At 55.4% G+C, this 14,169-nt stretch overlaps 1 protein-coding gene across 1 annotated transcript in view; it reads right to left on the bottom strand.

Moving 5' to 3' along the window:
- Window positions 1-2,591: 2,591 nt before the first annotated feature.
- Window positions 2,592-14,169, bottom strand: part of LOC122378280 (mitogen-activated protein kinase kinase kinase 7-like) — a 28,487-nt gene continuing 16,909 nt past the window's right edge. The window contains exons 7-9 of the mRNA XM_043359151.1: window positions 6,276-6,400; window positions 4,952-5,107; window positions 2,592-4,033 (exon numbers count right to left, since the gene is read on the bottom strand). Coding sequence (XP_043215086.1) covers window positions 3,929-4,033; window positions 4,952-5,107; window positions 6,276-6,400 — 386 coding nt within the window. The 3' untranslated portion in view covers window positions 2,592-3,928. The remainder of the gene's footprint in view (window positions 4,034-4,951; window positions 5,108-6,275; window positions 6,401-14,169) is intronic.

Below are 14,169 nucleotides of genomic sequence, written 5' to 3' on the forward strand. Positions count from 1 at the left end.
ATCGCATTCCCCGCACACAATGGGGAAGGGACAGTGGTGGGGGTGGGGTTACGTATCCCCGTCCCCCGGCGACCGCTCGGACGCTGTTTACCTGGGCCGGGGATTCCTGCCGGTATGTGAGTACCGCCCGCCCCCGCCGCGCCACTCACAGTGGACGGTATCGCCGGACGGTGAGCGGTTCAGGTCGGTGCGGATGGATAGGATGGAACAGCGCGAGACTGACGGCGATGGGAAGCATGGGGAAGTGATGATGGACCGGGGCTGAGTAGAAAACACGGCTCGGCCGCTGCTTACAAAGCCGTGCTTGATTCACGAGTAGTTACACGGCGCGGTGTGATGAATAGTTTTCTCGAGGCGAGTCTGCGTAAAAGCGATCGCCGTGTAACTGGCACCCACCTATCTTCCCGATTGGAGAATGGCTAGAGTCCCTTCATATAGCATTGGGCTGGACAAACACCCTCTAGGTCTAGCCATTTCGGACACGGCATAAATTCACCAGATGCAAAGTTACGTCTAAAATATAGCGCTTAGATAAACTGACAATCAGATCACCTTGGTACGTTCATTGTCATTCAGGAGCCACCTTCCTCGTGACTAATGTCTCCCGGCACCGAGGACTGAGGAGTGTCCCCCGCACGCACCACCGATTTTCCCTCCAACCCTGCCCGTCCGAATAGATACGGCGGCCCGGTGGCGTATTCGCCAATTGTATTACACGAATCGGCCCATCAACTAGCGACATCTCTAGTGCGACGTCATAGCCATCCGCCGCGACAATGCATGGCATTGAGGCTAGATTTGAGTTGAGACTATTTTTGCATTGTATATGGCTATCAGACATGTATGTGTCGTCGTAGCCGAGTGGTTAGAGTCTCGGTGTGATGGACGACAGGTGGGTGGATCGGTTCTTGCTTCAGCGGTTCTTTTCTCTTAAAAAGAAGTCGGTCGTAGACGCGCATTTTTGGCCCCTACGTTCGCACGCCAATATCGTACGCCCAATAAATCTCTGACAAGTGTTCATCTGATTAAGGAATAAGTTGCAAAAGAACTGCAGTTGCAGTCTATACCTGAACTACCAATTTTGTTACGGCACTGTCGATATTCGTCAAAGTCGGAAGAGCTATTATGAAACACACTCGAATGACAACGGATTCCTGTATTATTTCATCGATCAGATAAGACATGTATAGAGATAAATTGATGACAGCCCGCCGTGAGCATGCAACTTAACAACCAGTCCCAAGTTATCTTCATAAACGTCTAATATAAATCTTTTGACTTTAACTAGATTCCAAGTAAGAGGACTTAGGTATCCCCCTGGCGGCTGAAATGTAAAAGTTATAGTTAGGGCATAGCTCCTATAGATGACGCTCTGACGGCTGGAAACTGATTATCTCGTCCCGTGATTACGCTAACAGCTATGCCGAACTTTTTTGTGCATGGTGATTCTTACACGAAAAGCTATCTAATAGCCTGCTTACCAGCGTGCGATTTTTACTTTTCATCTTAGGTTTCGCTACTTTTAGGTACTTTACCTTGCCAAGTGCCCACCTACTTTCAAAAGGTCAGCGCCGCCCCTGTCAATGCTGCGTGCTATCACCCATTGGCAGTGAGAAATATTGATCAATGAATGGCCATCGCCCAGCACCATTTGTCTTTCCATTGGCTACGTTCGCATAGTATGCACTATGCATTAGTGATGTCAATCACAGAAAATCAGAACACCGCTACCAAACCAAATACAAACAAAGACCATTGGAAAATACCGAAACCGAACCAATCGGTTGGACTGCAAATATCTATCTTATGCAACATATTCATTAGAAGAATGCCTACGTCTGATTTCTTAGGTGCACGCCGTTACAAATGTATAAAAAACGCACAATGACAGATGACACGAAAATCGAAGTCGCCGAGTGGATTCGAACCACCTACTAAGCCACCATTCCGATACTCTAACCACTTCGCCACGGCGATAATGTACCCCATGTAGCTTAAATGTTAATAACTTAAAACCTAGCTTCAATAGACGCCACCAGGGCGAGGACCGAAAGTATGACGCCATGCTGACGTCACTCAGGAGGCAAGCTATTGGTTGGCCGATTCGTGTAATACAATTGGCGAATACGCGGCCCGGTGACGGCCGCAGTGCCAACAGCAGCAGCCTTGGAAAGGAGGAAAGCCGACAGCTCGTGACGCACACACGCCCCGACCGGCCTTGGGCTATCGGGTGATCTCTGTGAGACGCTAGTTGTCGCCGGGACCGCCAGATAGCGCTGGCGGCGCCCCGGTCAGGACTGGTGGTGTCCCGGTGTGTTTAGGGTGCTGCGGTCTGGTGAGGGCGCCCCAGTGAGGACTGTTGGAGCCAAAGTCTGTGTTGAGGCCGCTCTGGCCCGTGGTGAGGGCGCCCCCGCGGGCCCCGACAGCGCTGGTGGCGCCAAGGGTCTTGCCACCCCATAGAGGTAGATATTTCAGTCTAGATTTGGTGCTTTATGCTCTCCCCGAATGTTGTGTAGATACTTCACAAACCAGCTACGATTCTCACGACACTAATGGTTCAAACCGCGCCACGTGACGAAAGATGTTTCAAATAAACACCATACTGTATTCATCCAATATTATCCAATATATATCACAGAGCATAGCTCATGGGCGTCACCGGGGCGGGGACGACAGGCCTCTCGCACCCTCCACACAGGTCGCACGGTCACAGTCAAACACCGAGCCTCACAGTACAGGGCCGGGGACTCTGACACCCAGACAGGCTAGTGACACCACACACTGACTCTACCGCTGACCAATCACCACAGCAACACCACTGCAGCGGCACCAGCGGCACCAGCGCGGCACCAGTGTTAATACAGTCGCGCCACGGCGTCCGGAATCGGCACCAGAACCCAGCGACAGGCACAGACAGGAACACGGAGCCCCTCGGGGACCGCCACACCAACCGGCCACAGGACAGTCGGCCAGGACGGGCCCGGGCTCGTGTCACTGCAGTAAAACAGCCGTGAGTCCTCAGCCAGCACGACAACACTGACCCTGGTCACTGGTGAGGGCCGTCCGACCAGCTGCGGTCACAGCCGGCCCCCGCACCAGCACGGCCGCCGGACGGTGTCGCGGTATAAGCCACGGCAGGGGCGCGTCTCACCCAGCATAGCGGGTGGACAGCGCGCCGGTCAAGCGTGTCTGTCCGTGCGCGAAGCGAGCGGCGTCACTGGCCGGCGGCTGACGCAGCATCACCCTCAGAGGGGAGATGTCAGTCTGTCCGCGGAGCGAGCGCCGCCACTGGCCGGCGGCAGTGTCACCCTCAGTGGAGGTCACCGGCCGGCGGTCAGCCGGGGCACGGCCGTGACTGGCTGTGGTAATCACATCCCACAGTCCCGCACCCACTGACTCGGGCGGAGGACTTGGCTACCCGAGAGGCGTCCGCACCTCAGCTGCGACCTTCCAGCCACCAGAGGGCAGTGATGCTGAGGCGGCAGGGATGGCCTGTGCAACACCGGGCCGGCAGGATCAGGATCACCAGAGGCCCGCACTGGACCCGCAGAGCCACTAGAGACCAGCACTGGACCACCAGACCACCAGAGACTGGACCGGCAGGATGGTCGATGGCGCTGTTGATAGCTGATCAGAAGGGGTACCAGGTAGCAGCACCAAATATCTCCAACGGTTCCACCAGGTGGCGTTTCCGCAACAGACCCTGTCTGGTGGGACCGTCAACTTCAATCGCGTGATCTTCACCGTTGGCTGCGGCATAATTGCCATCAGCTGGGCTGTAGGCTCGGAGGCTGGGCTGTATGTAGAGGCTAATACGAGGGCTCCAGCCCTTGCCGATGCCGTGTAGCCGGCGTCAGCTGGGCTGTAGCCGCCGGCAGACGTCCCATCAGGTGGACACCACGCTCCATCAGCCGGGCAGTGCCGTCCGTCAGCCAGAGAGAACACTCCAGTCGTCGGAGAGCTGGTCGGAGCGCGGTCGCGTCAGCTGGTCCCGCTCGGCCATCAGTTTGCGGTGCAGCTTGCGGAGGTTCTCCTGAGGGCCGGCAGAGGAGCAGTTCAGACAGGATCCGCAACAGAAGTGTGACGGCAGGCGAAACAACGCAGCAGGGGTATTGGGGCTGAGTTGGAACAGCGACACGGTCCATTCGTGACTCGGGTGAACTGACCCCTGAGGTCATTAATAAGCGTGACATATACCACTCCCCAGGGGCAATACTGGATCAGTTACTAGCACTCACAGTCGTGTAATTATCCCAGCTGTCACCACAAGCCAGCCTAATCCACCCCTACCTTCCCCTCGAGTCAATTAACTAATGGAGTGCACAGTGCAAATGCGGCTTTAACACGAACCCCGCATTACGCTAAGCACAAACACATCATGCAGTGAAAACCCGACGATGATTAACAATGGTGTCATTCATCGGCAAGCGTCACACCAGCGCGGCGGCCGCTCCTGTTTGATTCACTCCCGGCGGGTGGGGCAGCACGGGCAGGGTAAGTAGCGGGTGGGGCGGTGCGGGTAGGTTAGGTGGTGGGTGGGGCAGCACCGGGCAGGGTGGGTAGCGGGTGGGGCGGTGCTGGTAGGTTAGGTGGTGGGTGGGGTAGCACGGGCAGGGTGGGTAGCGGGTGGGGCGGTGCGGGTAGGTTAGGTGGTGGGTGGGGCAGCAGGGGCAGGGTGGGTAGCGGGTGGGGCGGTGCGGGTAGGTTAGGTGGTGGGTGGGGCAGCACGGGCAGGGTGGGTAGCGGGTGGGGCGGTGCGGGTAGGTTAGGTGGTGGGTGGGGCAGCAGGGGCAGGGTGGGTAGCGGGTGGGGCGGTGCGGGTAGGTTAGGTGGTGGGTGGGGCAGCAGGGGCAGGGTGGGTAGCGGGTGGGGCGGTGCGGGTAGTTTAGGTGGCGGGCGGGGCAGCACGGGCAGGGTGGGCGGCGAGCGAGGCGTTCGACGGCGTCCTTACGTTCTCCTCCTGCAGTTTGACCAGGTCGGACACGTATTTGGGCGTGTCGCGACTGTGCCGCTCGGTGGCCGTCCGGTGCAGCCGGTCCTCCAGCTGCTTCTTCTTGGTGTTGAGCAGCGTCACCTCGGTCTGCAGCTTCAGGTAGTCCTTGGCCAGCTGCCGACAGCGACAGACCGGGTCAGAGGGCCGCCAACGAGCAGAGAACCGTCCCGGGCGACCATAGCAACACGGGGAGATTAACACACACAACACAGAGATTACCGGCGTCACCTTGAGCAAAATAGAGCAACACCGCTTATGTTACAGCATATAATGCCGTTTTCCTGGATATCATATGAATTACCAATCCTTCTAGCATTAAGCTTTGTCACACACCAGTGAGCATGTCACACTAACGCTGGGGTGATATCACCTGAGAAATATCACAGTACGCCTGATTCAGGATAGCTGGACAGATTTGCCCCGGAAAATCTGACACTGAGGACGGCAGGGTACGTCAGCGGCACACATTACCGCCACGGGTGACGAAAGCTAGGAGAAAGCTGCACTGTAAATCACCTAATCGGGACTCAGACATGTACGACACAAGTACACCAAATAATATACAAATCAGTGTGTGACGTAACTTTGAAACGCGTAAATCTTACATAAGCCCCCTGGGAGTGAGCGGCCCACCAGGCCTGAGTCACTGCGCCCGGGCGCCGCGCCCCGCCGTTCAGTCAGCACCAGTTCAATACTGAAACTCTCTGACGGACAGATCCGCTGACAGCTCAGCGGCTCAGCTCATCGGCCTGACTCAGACGCCTGAGCTACACCCACTACAAGTTCCACCGGCCCGCCGCCAAAACTGACCCCGCCTACACGCGGCTGCCGACAGAGAGACCACTGGCTCCGGCTACTCGTCTACCCACTCCTGATCAGAACGTCCGCCACTTGGCTTCACCCACGGTCCTTAGCGGTTACCATGCCTATCCATCAATTCATAAACAGTCAATAACCCGCCAAGCAATTTCAACTTCCCAGCCAAAAATACCTCTATAAAATGTCCTCAGCCACAGAAGACCCTCATACAATGCCAGCTTCCCTCCCCGATCCAAATCTCAAATCCCATACAATCTCAACTCGCAGGTCACACAGGGCCTCCAATCCATCCAATCTCCACAAGCCGGTATACATAACAGGACCCTACACAATGTCAGGCTCCCAATCACAGAGGACCCCTTACCGCCTCAACTACGCAGCCACACGTAGTGACACACTCATCTACAGTGACTTCAGTGACTCGAGGACTCTCCTGCCCAGGACAGTGGATACAGTGGCTCACCTTTTTGTGGTTCTCGAACACCCTCCTGGAGTCGGGGCAGTCGGGGTCCGGCTTCACCGGCTGCAGGTCCGCGTCCAGCATCTCAAAGATGTCGTCGAACACGAAGTCGTCATCCTGTCGGTCCCCTGCGGACACAAGGCAGGGGGGCGATCAGTGCGACTGCTGGCGTCATCTCTAAACGTGACGAGGTGGATCGGCGTAGTGTGGAAGGGAAGGGGTCGTCAGTGCGATGGTGGGCTGTTAGCTGGGGAGAGAGGCGCCACTTCTTGAAACGTCAGGTCATCTGTTAAACCCTGCAGGTCAGCTGAATTCATTCTATAGAGTCGACACAGCATCAGGGCTCTTATGGGCAAAACCTTTATGAGCTCGTTCAGAAACGACTTGCTTGGTTAACTATCATATTGTTAAAAGGAATCGCAACCAATTCTACAACTAAAGCTCTAGTGGTATGACTAACCTCTTATTCGTGCAAGGATCATGTCGAGCAGTAAAAACGTCTGTAGGAAAAGGGGTTGCCTGAGCAGTGAGCTGCATACCAGAACCACGCATCAGCTGATTTAAGCATGACCACAGACGTCAGAACCTACCATCCAAACGTATCATATGCTCGGTTCATGCACATAAACTTCCTGGCTATAAGCTGATATCTTTTCAACCATAGGCCTCTGTATACCGAGGTCAGAGTATACAGAGGTCTATGCTTCAACAGGTTCGCTCAATTAGTTAAAAAAAGCTCAGAATACTCGCAATTCATTGACAGGGATACAGGTGAAACCGAAGACTAGCAACCATCCCTGTCTTCAAAAAGTCACAATGCCATAGCGTCTGATGTCCAAACAATTCCATCGATCAGTCGCTCTTTACAGCTCTCTTCCTTAGCGCGCTGACGGGTTGACAGGCGGTGTTGGGCGCCGAGTGAGCGGTGTCGGGTGCCGAGTGACGGGCCGCGCGTGTGATCCGACCTCCACCGGCAGCGGACGCGCCTGGCGACCGTCCCATCCCGGCCCGTTCCGGAGCGGCACCGCGGCCAACCCAAGCAGCCGACGCCGGTGTCGAGCGAAAACGGCCGCCTCCCGGATGTTGAAGCGGGCCGGGGCGGGGCGCTCCGCCCGGAGGAAGGGGAGGCGACAGGTCAACAATCGAGCCGGCCGCACCGTGACCCGATCAGCGGCAGTCGGAGGGATTGAACCCGCCGGCTGAGTCATGGGGAGGTTGCTGGTCGGCCGCAGACCGCGGTATCGACCCGCCCCCTATGGCGCGATCCGTGACCGGTTAGCCGCAGTGCAGCGGGCTGGCCCCTGACCCACCCCGGACCTCAGCATACACCGAGCGGACCCGACTCGGACCAGCCGCCCAGGACGACCGGCTGAGGGCACCCGGGTCCCGTACCGCCGGCGGGTTCCTCCGCCCGGTCTGGGAACGGTCAGAGGTCCGGGAACAGAGCGGCGGGAGCTTCACACGACCGCTGCGGTCAGCGCGGCCACGACCCGTACCCGCCCACCGCCAGAGGGGCAGTCGAGCAGCCGAGCCACCGAGCAACCACCGAGCAAACCGAGCGACCATGACAGGACGCCGCCACCGCCGGCCGGCCGGCTTAGCCCACAAAGTGATGGCGCTCTGAGTCACCGCGGCTTTTGTCGGGCGTCACATCCGTGTGCCACAAAGGTGTGACACGTGTGACACGGGCTCGCCGCGCCCCAGTGAGTCCGAGCAGTCGAGCGAGCCCCGGCGTGCCCGGCTGGCGAGCTGCGACACAGAGGTGCGTCACTGGCGCCCAACTACCTCACTATCCGCGTTTATTTGTGGGGCTGCCTCACCATCGATGTTTATATGATCGAAGGCCACCTTGAACTATCAGCTAGAATAACCAATAAATACTTGACACGTCAACAGCTATACCATTTCGCCACGATGGCCGGCGTTGAGTTGAGGTCAGAGCTGGTGCTGGCTCCGAGCTCAGCCAGGCAACATCGTAAAATCGGGCAACACCTCGGCTCGCCACCTGCGCCGAAATGAATGACGGCCGTGAGACGGCGCCAGAGCCAACTGCCGGTGTCGCTCGTTAATTATACGAGCTCCATTCATCTGGTCATACCTGAGGGCGGTGCTCCTCGAGTTACCACGCGCTAACAATAGCAAGCTCGAACGCACAATGTCCAGAGGGGAGGGGCGAGACGCTACGCTTGATTTGAGAAAAGGCAGCTACGACTTTACTACCCACTAGAATTCTCAGACTTGACGCCACTCTTCTGAGAACAGCTTAGCGTAACTGATTTGTCCAGGCGCTACTGGGCCGATACGACCGAATAACATTCATGTCGGCCATTCACCCCGTGCCGTGCTCAAGTACTGCGTGGAAGTTAATTAGCGTGATTCGGCTGATTATGACCGGCGGAATATTCGCCGTAAATGCCATCATTCCGCCACATAAACCACGGATGTGGCGGTTACAGCGTACCGCCGCTGACGAAGACCGACAAGAAACACAATGACGTGTCCTCGGCATACCGACTTCACCTATCGCCTCTGGAAATTCCACTCCCTCACCATTTAGACTTCAGATAACGCAGGGTAGAAAATAGAACCTTTTAGTGTATTTTTGGACCATCATCATGACATCGAAATTCCTCGCATTCCAAACATCGCCCTCAAAGACTACACCGAAACGCTGTTGATTCATCTCCTTTGGGCAGGTGGGTCAGAGCCGAGCCTAGCTACACACCTCACCTCGGAATTGAACAATAAATACTCGGCATAACAACCCCAACGACGTCAAATGACGCACGCCGGAGCCACGCTCTGCGTCCGCCCCTGTGCTGCACCTGACGTGCCGCGGACTCCGGGGGTCGGCCCGGTAGCAGCGGTGCGGACCCGCTCAGCTGTTCCGCTGTGGCACTGACGTCATTAGACAGACGAGCCGCAGTCGCCGGCGGCGTGTCCAGCGGCAGCGGCTGGAGCATGTCCAGGTCTCCGGGGCCGTCGGCGCTGCCCTCCGAACGACGACCGCCGGAGGCGGCGCGGCAAGGTCGGCGGCGGCACACAGGTAGGAGAGCCAAGGAAGCCAGCACGAGGACCGGGCAATGCACTGGGGGGCACTAGTGCGGCGATGGGCAAAACCAGGGTGATGAGTGAAGCGGGCCGGGCAGCACTGAGGAGAACAGAGACTCTGACCAAATAAAACCGAGGTTTTCAGCCACACGGTCAGGGCAACACCGACGGAACAAGGGCAACACTGAACGGTCACTACGGAAGGAACGAGCGCCGCTCCGCCCGACTGCCGGTCGTACCCTCATCAGCAGCACATCTCTGCAATCGATTCCTCACAGCTCGTGAGCTCGCTGCACTGGGTCAGTTCGGTCCCGGTGTGACATTTGGACACTATTGGCTACGTTGAACTCTACAATCTGACAGCCGCTGTCGGCGCGGCGAGTGACAGGAAGATTCGCCGTTCAATGAGTCACCGGGGTCGGGCATGTCTCGGAGGTGTTAATGTCTAACCACACTGCCAATACCCAGGCAGCAACATGAGTTTAACAAAGTACGAGCATAACGGAACCCGAACGAACCCGTTCATAAAATCCAGTTCGCAGTCTGTGACCAGTTTATGACTCAGCCGACTGATATCTAATAGTTTAGCCGAGTAACAATGACAATGGCCAAACGTTTCATTTTCCTTTCGACGGTTTTGGGTTACACATTTCCGACGAATGCTGAACATCTTGTAACACCTCTACATCTCGCATTTTTCGGTTTCATCATAGTGCTTTGACCTGATTGATTATCAAACTAACTTGCTGGAGAGATTCATAAATAAACATCACGGAATCTCGGTGAAGCCAAACATCGGAGCCAGGGTTCCGCCGAAGCGCACGGAAAGATGCGGCGATCTATCCTGTTTGACCATAGACAGGGATAGTGCCCGTTCACCCAGTGTCCGTAAAGTCTGTCCTGACGAACTGGAGGAGAGATATTGATACACATGAACGAACCATGAGTGAACTACATATTTTGAGGCGAGAAAAGGACGCCCGTAATGATAAAATTGGTCATGATTCAGTGAACAAATTCTTCATTAATTCGTTCGTGGGCAAAATTCGTTGCCAACATATACCTATATAACAAGTTCAGGGTTGTATCAGCTGATCATTGACGGTCAGGATATCGAGTAACGAGTATAGACATGAAAAGTGCAAGGTGAAACCTGCCATTTACTAAGCTGGGTACTGGTGATGTTTACATATACAGTAGAATCTGTTTCATAATTCCTCGGATATTAAATCCAGCCGCTTATTGTAGCCACTTAAGCTGTTCACGGATTTTTTCATAGAAGCATCACTGACTCCGGTTTATAAAGTCACCGCTTAATGAATCCAAAACGCCGTGTCACCAAGGTGGAATTATTAAGCGGATTCCACAGTAGGTATATAATATTCCCCATGTGATGTGGCTTATGGGTTAGGTTGGCTGGCAACAGCGCAAGGTACGCACTGTATCTACATGTATTTTGTATTTTGTATTTATTCAACAGACCGTCAACAGGCACTTGACCCACTAAAAGACGGAGTCACAAGATTAAAAACAAGATATATAGATACAAGATACATAAATCAGAACTGAAATGTGCTTGGAGCCCAATCTGTCGCCTAGCTCATATTTAGACGAGGTCATGTCACTTGCATTATAGTGCCACCAACACCTTAACACAGTCCACCAAAGGAAGATAAGTGCCGTGCCATGCACTACACATGATGCTGATTACTGATTGTACCTACAGGATTTCCCAGATCAAAAGGTAGCCACCCGGAAGCTCCATGGCTGGAAGCTCCTCTAGAAACGGCTAGTTGAAATCAGCGTATGGATTCAATTTGAAGCTTCTGTCACTCTATTCGGTCACGAAACCATAATATCTTTGAAGCAAAAATGCCACACTATTTTTCCATTAGGTACCAGAAAATTGTAAGTTTACTAAAGAGAAAGAAAAAGCACCAACATGACATTGACAGCAATAGGCAGGAAGTGGTTTTGCCAAAGAAAAAAAAAACAATCAAAACAAACAATGTCTTTGGAATTGTGCGAAAGAATTACGCTCATCACCGAAATACAACACTTCATAACATAACTAGACTTGACAGTGTTATGAGAAAAATAACTCATGACACTTCCAAGCCTGCTGGAAAGGTCCCCATTTTCCGTCACAAGTGTAATGAGTGAGAAACAGAATCTCTGATTCAATAGTTATCAAGTCTTGTTATTACGAGCGAGCGAGCGCAGCGAGCGAAGCGAAGTCTTTTCAATATAACGGAAAAATCTCAGTATGAGCGGCCCGGCCCGGCCCGGCCCGGCCCGGCCTGTAACGCTTTTGAGAGGCTTATATCTCAGCAACCGCTGGACCGAATGGCCTGCGGTCTTTTTTGCTGGGTAGCCCCATCCCTTCTACCCCGTAATTGACTACTTTTGATACATCTCAGTGACCGCCGTGGCACGTGCCACGTGAAAAGTCAAGGGTGTTCAAGCAGTTTTGCAAAAGTAATGATTTTGAGAGGCCCATATCTCAGCAGCGGCTTGAGCGATTGTCTTGCGGTCATTTTTATAGGGTAGCTGCATCTCTTCTACCAAAGGTCGGATACTCTTCATCTATGTGAGTGACCCCCACTGCACGTGCAAAATACAACAATAAGAGGTGCCACATTTGTTCCCATTTCAGTAACTCGGTAATTACTGGGGCGATTTCGCTGAAACTTGGCATACAGGTAGGCACCCACCAGGCAATGCATTCCCATGTGTTGCAGTTAGGGTGCTACTGCACGTGCGCACGTGCAGGGGGCGTTTCCAGATCTCGAGAACGGCTGGGCCGATTGCGCTCAAATTTGGTACACGGTTGGGGACCGGTTAGTAGGGTGCCGTGCAAAAGTCATTTTGGACCCCGTTTGCACGTGCGCACGTGCAGAATGCCGCTTCCAGATCTCAGGAACGGCTGGTCCGATTGCGTTCAAATTTGGGACACCGCTAGCGACCGGTTAGAAGAGTGCTTTGCACAAGCCCGTTGGAAGTACCCTCTCGCCCTTCCGCACGTTCAGAGCTCACTATCTCGCTCGCTCGTTCTTCGCCCAAAAGGCGTTTTACTGGTAGGTACAATGCACGAAAATCCACCAAGATGACACGCCAACAATCGACTGACCGTGATCGTAAACGTAACCGTTCTCTTGACAACTGATAGTGTTCGGATGATGCGGTTCAATCAGCGCCGGACAAACTCAATTGAAGAACGATAAGTGCGACGGTGACGGGTGACGGTACGACGGCTGGACTGTAATAAACTGACTATCACTATGACTATGACGCGGACACACACCTGAGGTGACGCGGCTCTGGTAGCACTTCCACAGCTTGATGGCCATACTGGAGGAGGAGAGCGAGACCGACGAGCCGGCAGAGCGGCGCTCGTCCTCGCGTCGACGCCGCCGGTCGCGCTCCATCGCGCCGCCTACTGGACCGAACTGGCTGGACTGTTCCACAGGGAGCGCGCGCTGCGCCCGGCGCAGAGTCCGACTGTGACCGCTGCCGCTCACCGACACACACTGCCGCCAGCAGCGCGCCGCGCCGCGCCGCGCCGGCCGGCCGGCCGTCCACAGACGACGCACCGTCATCCAACAACCACGCCGACGAGCGTAAAAATAGGCAGCGCGCCGCGGCCGCCACGTGCGGCGCACGGCGACAACCACCGTCGCCGGCCGCGGCGGACGGTGACGGCGGATGACGGACGATGACGCTCGACGGCGCCCCGATGACGCCCGCGCGATGGACGGCGCCGACGAGCCCCTGGCCCGGACCACCGAGCGGTACCTACAGCGGCGCGAACCAAAGGCCGAGGAAGAGGAGGTGCCAGAAGCCCGACCGGCAGCTGCCGCGGAATAGCAAGCCGCACAGCGCAATTTGCTTACCATTAGAGCTGAGTTATCAAATCATCCTGGTTGGGCTCATCGAGATGTAGTAACTCGTATGTGTCGAGGCTACACAAAAAATAAAACCATTTTTGTGCTTGAAAGTATGGCATCAGCGTAATGCAACATGAAGAAAACGCAGGTAGTGCAAATGCAACGCGGCTGAAACGCAGGACCTCGCAAGACCAAGCGCCGCATTCGGCATAGCGACACCTCATTGGCACCCAGCTCCATGTATTTTGCAGTTCTCCAAACAGCTCCCTGAGCACCGCAGGAATTAACTGATGACGGCTCCGCTCTCCAGACCCAGTCTGATCCATCCGGGACCAATCAGGCCGTCCGCCGGCCGCGGACGACGGACAGACGCCAGGCGCCCGCCGCCGCCGCCGCTACCGCCGTCGGCCCCGACGGTCCGGTGACGGCTCGATGATTCCACCTACTGGTGCGTCATCAGGAGAGGGTGCTAACGACGCGCACGTCATCGGACTCGTCAAACGTCAGTCGGGTCACGTGAGGGGCGCAGGGAGTTGTCAAAGGTGCCAGCCTTCGACGCAACGGCCGATGACAGGAGCAGACAGGACGGCCTGCGAAACGCAGTGAGGACAAAGTGCTATCAGGACAATGACGTGCTTTTATTGACGAGGAATTGCCGGCCGACTACGCCAGCTTTCCTATGCGACAGGATGAACAGACCCCATGCTCAACGGAGACTTTCGCTCGAAACGACAGGGGCAAGAACACGAACACAGGATTGTTCTCGAGATTCCCTCGCGGCCGGACATGCCCTATTTCCTTTTTCCATAGCAAGACATTCCACAGCAAGTCTGGACAAGTCGGCTCAGTTACGACCCCATAGACAGGTGAACAGCTCCCGATTGGGAACGTTTCGGCCCGCCGAACCCCGCCTCCACATGTCTGAGCACGCATCGTCCGTCCGTTGGGAGGCTGACTCA

Source organism: Amphibalanus amphitrite, unplaced genomic scaffold, assembly GCF_019059575.1.
Source record: "Amphibalanus amphitrite isolate SeventyFive unplaced genomic scaffold, NRLGWU_Aamphi_draft 000057F_arrow, whole genome shotgun sequence".
In the NCBI taxonomy this organism is placed as follows: domain Eukaryota; kingdom Metazoa; phylum Arthropoda; class Thecostraca; order Balanomorpha; family Balanidae; genus Amphibalanus; species Amphibalanus amphitrite.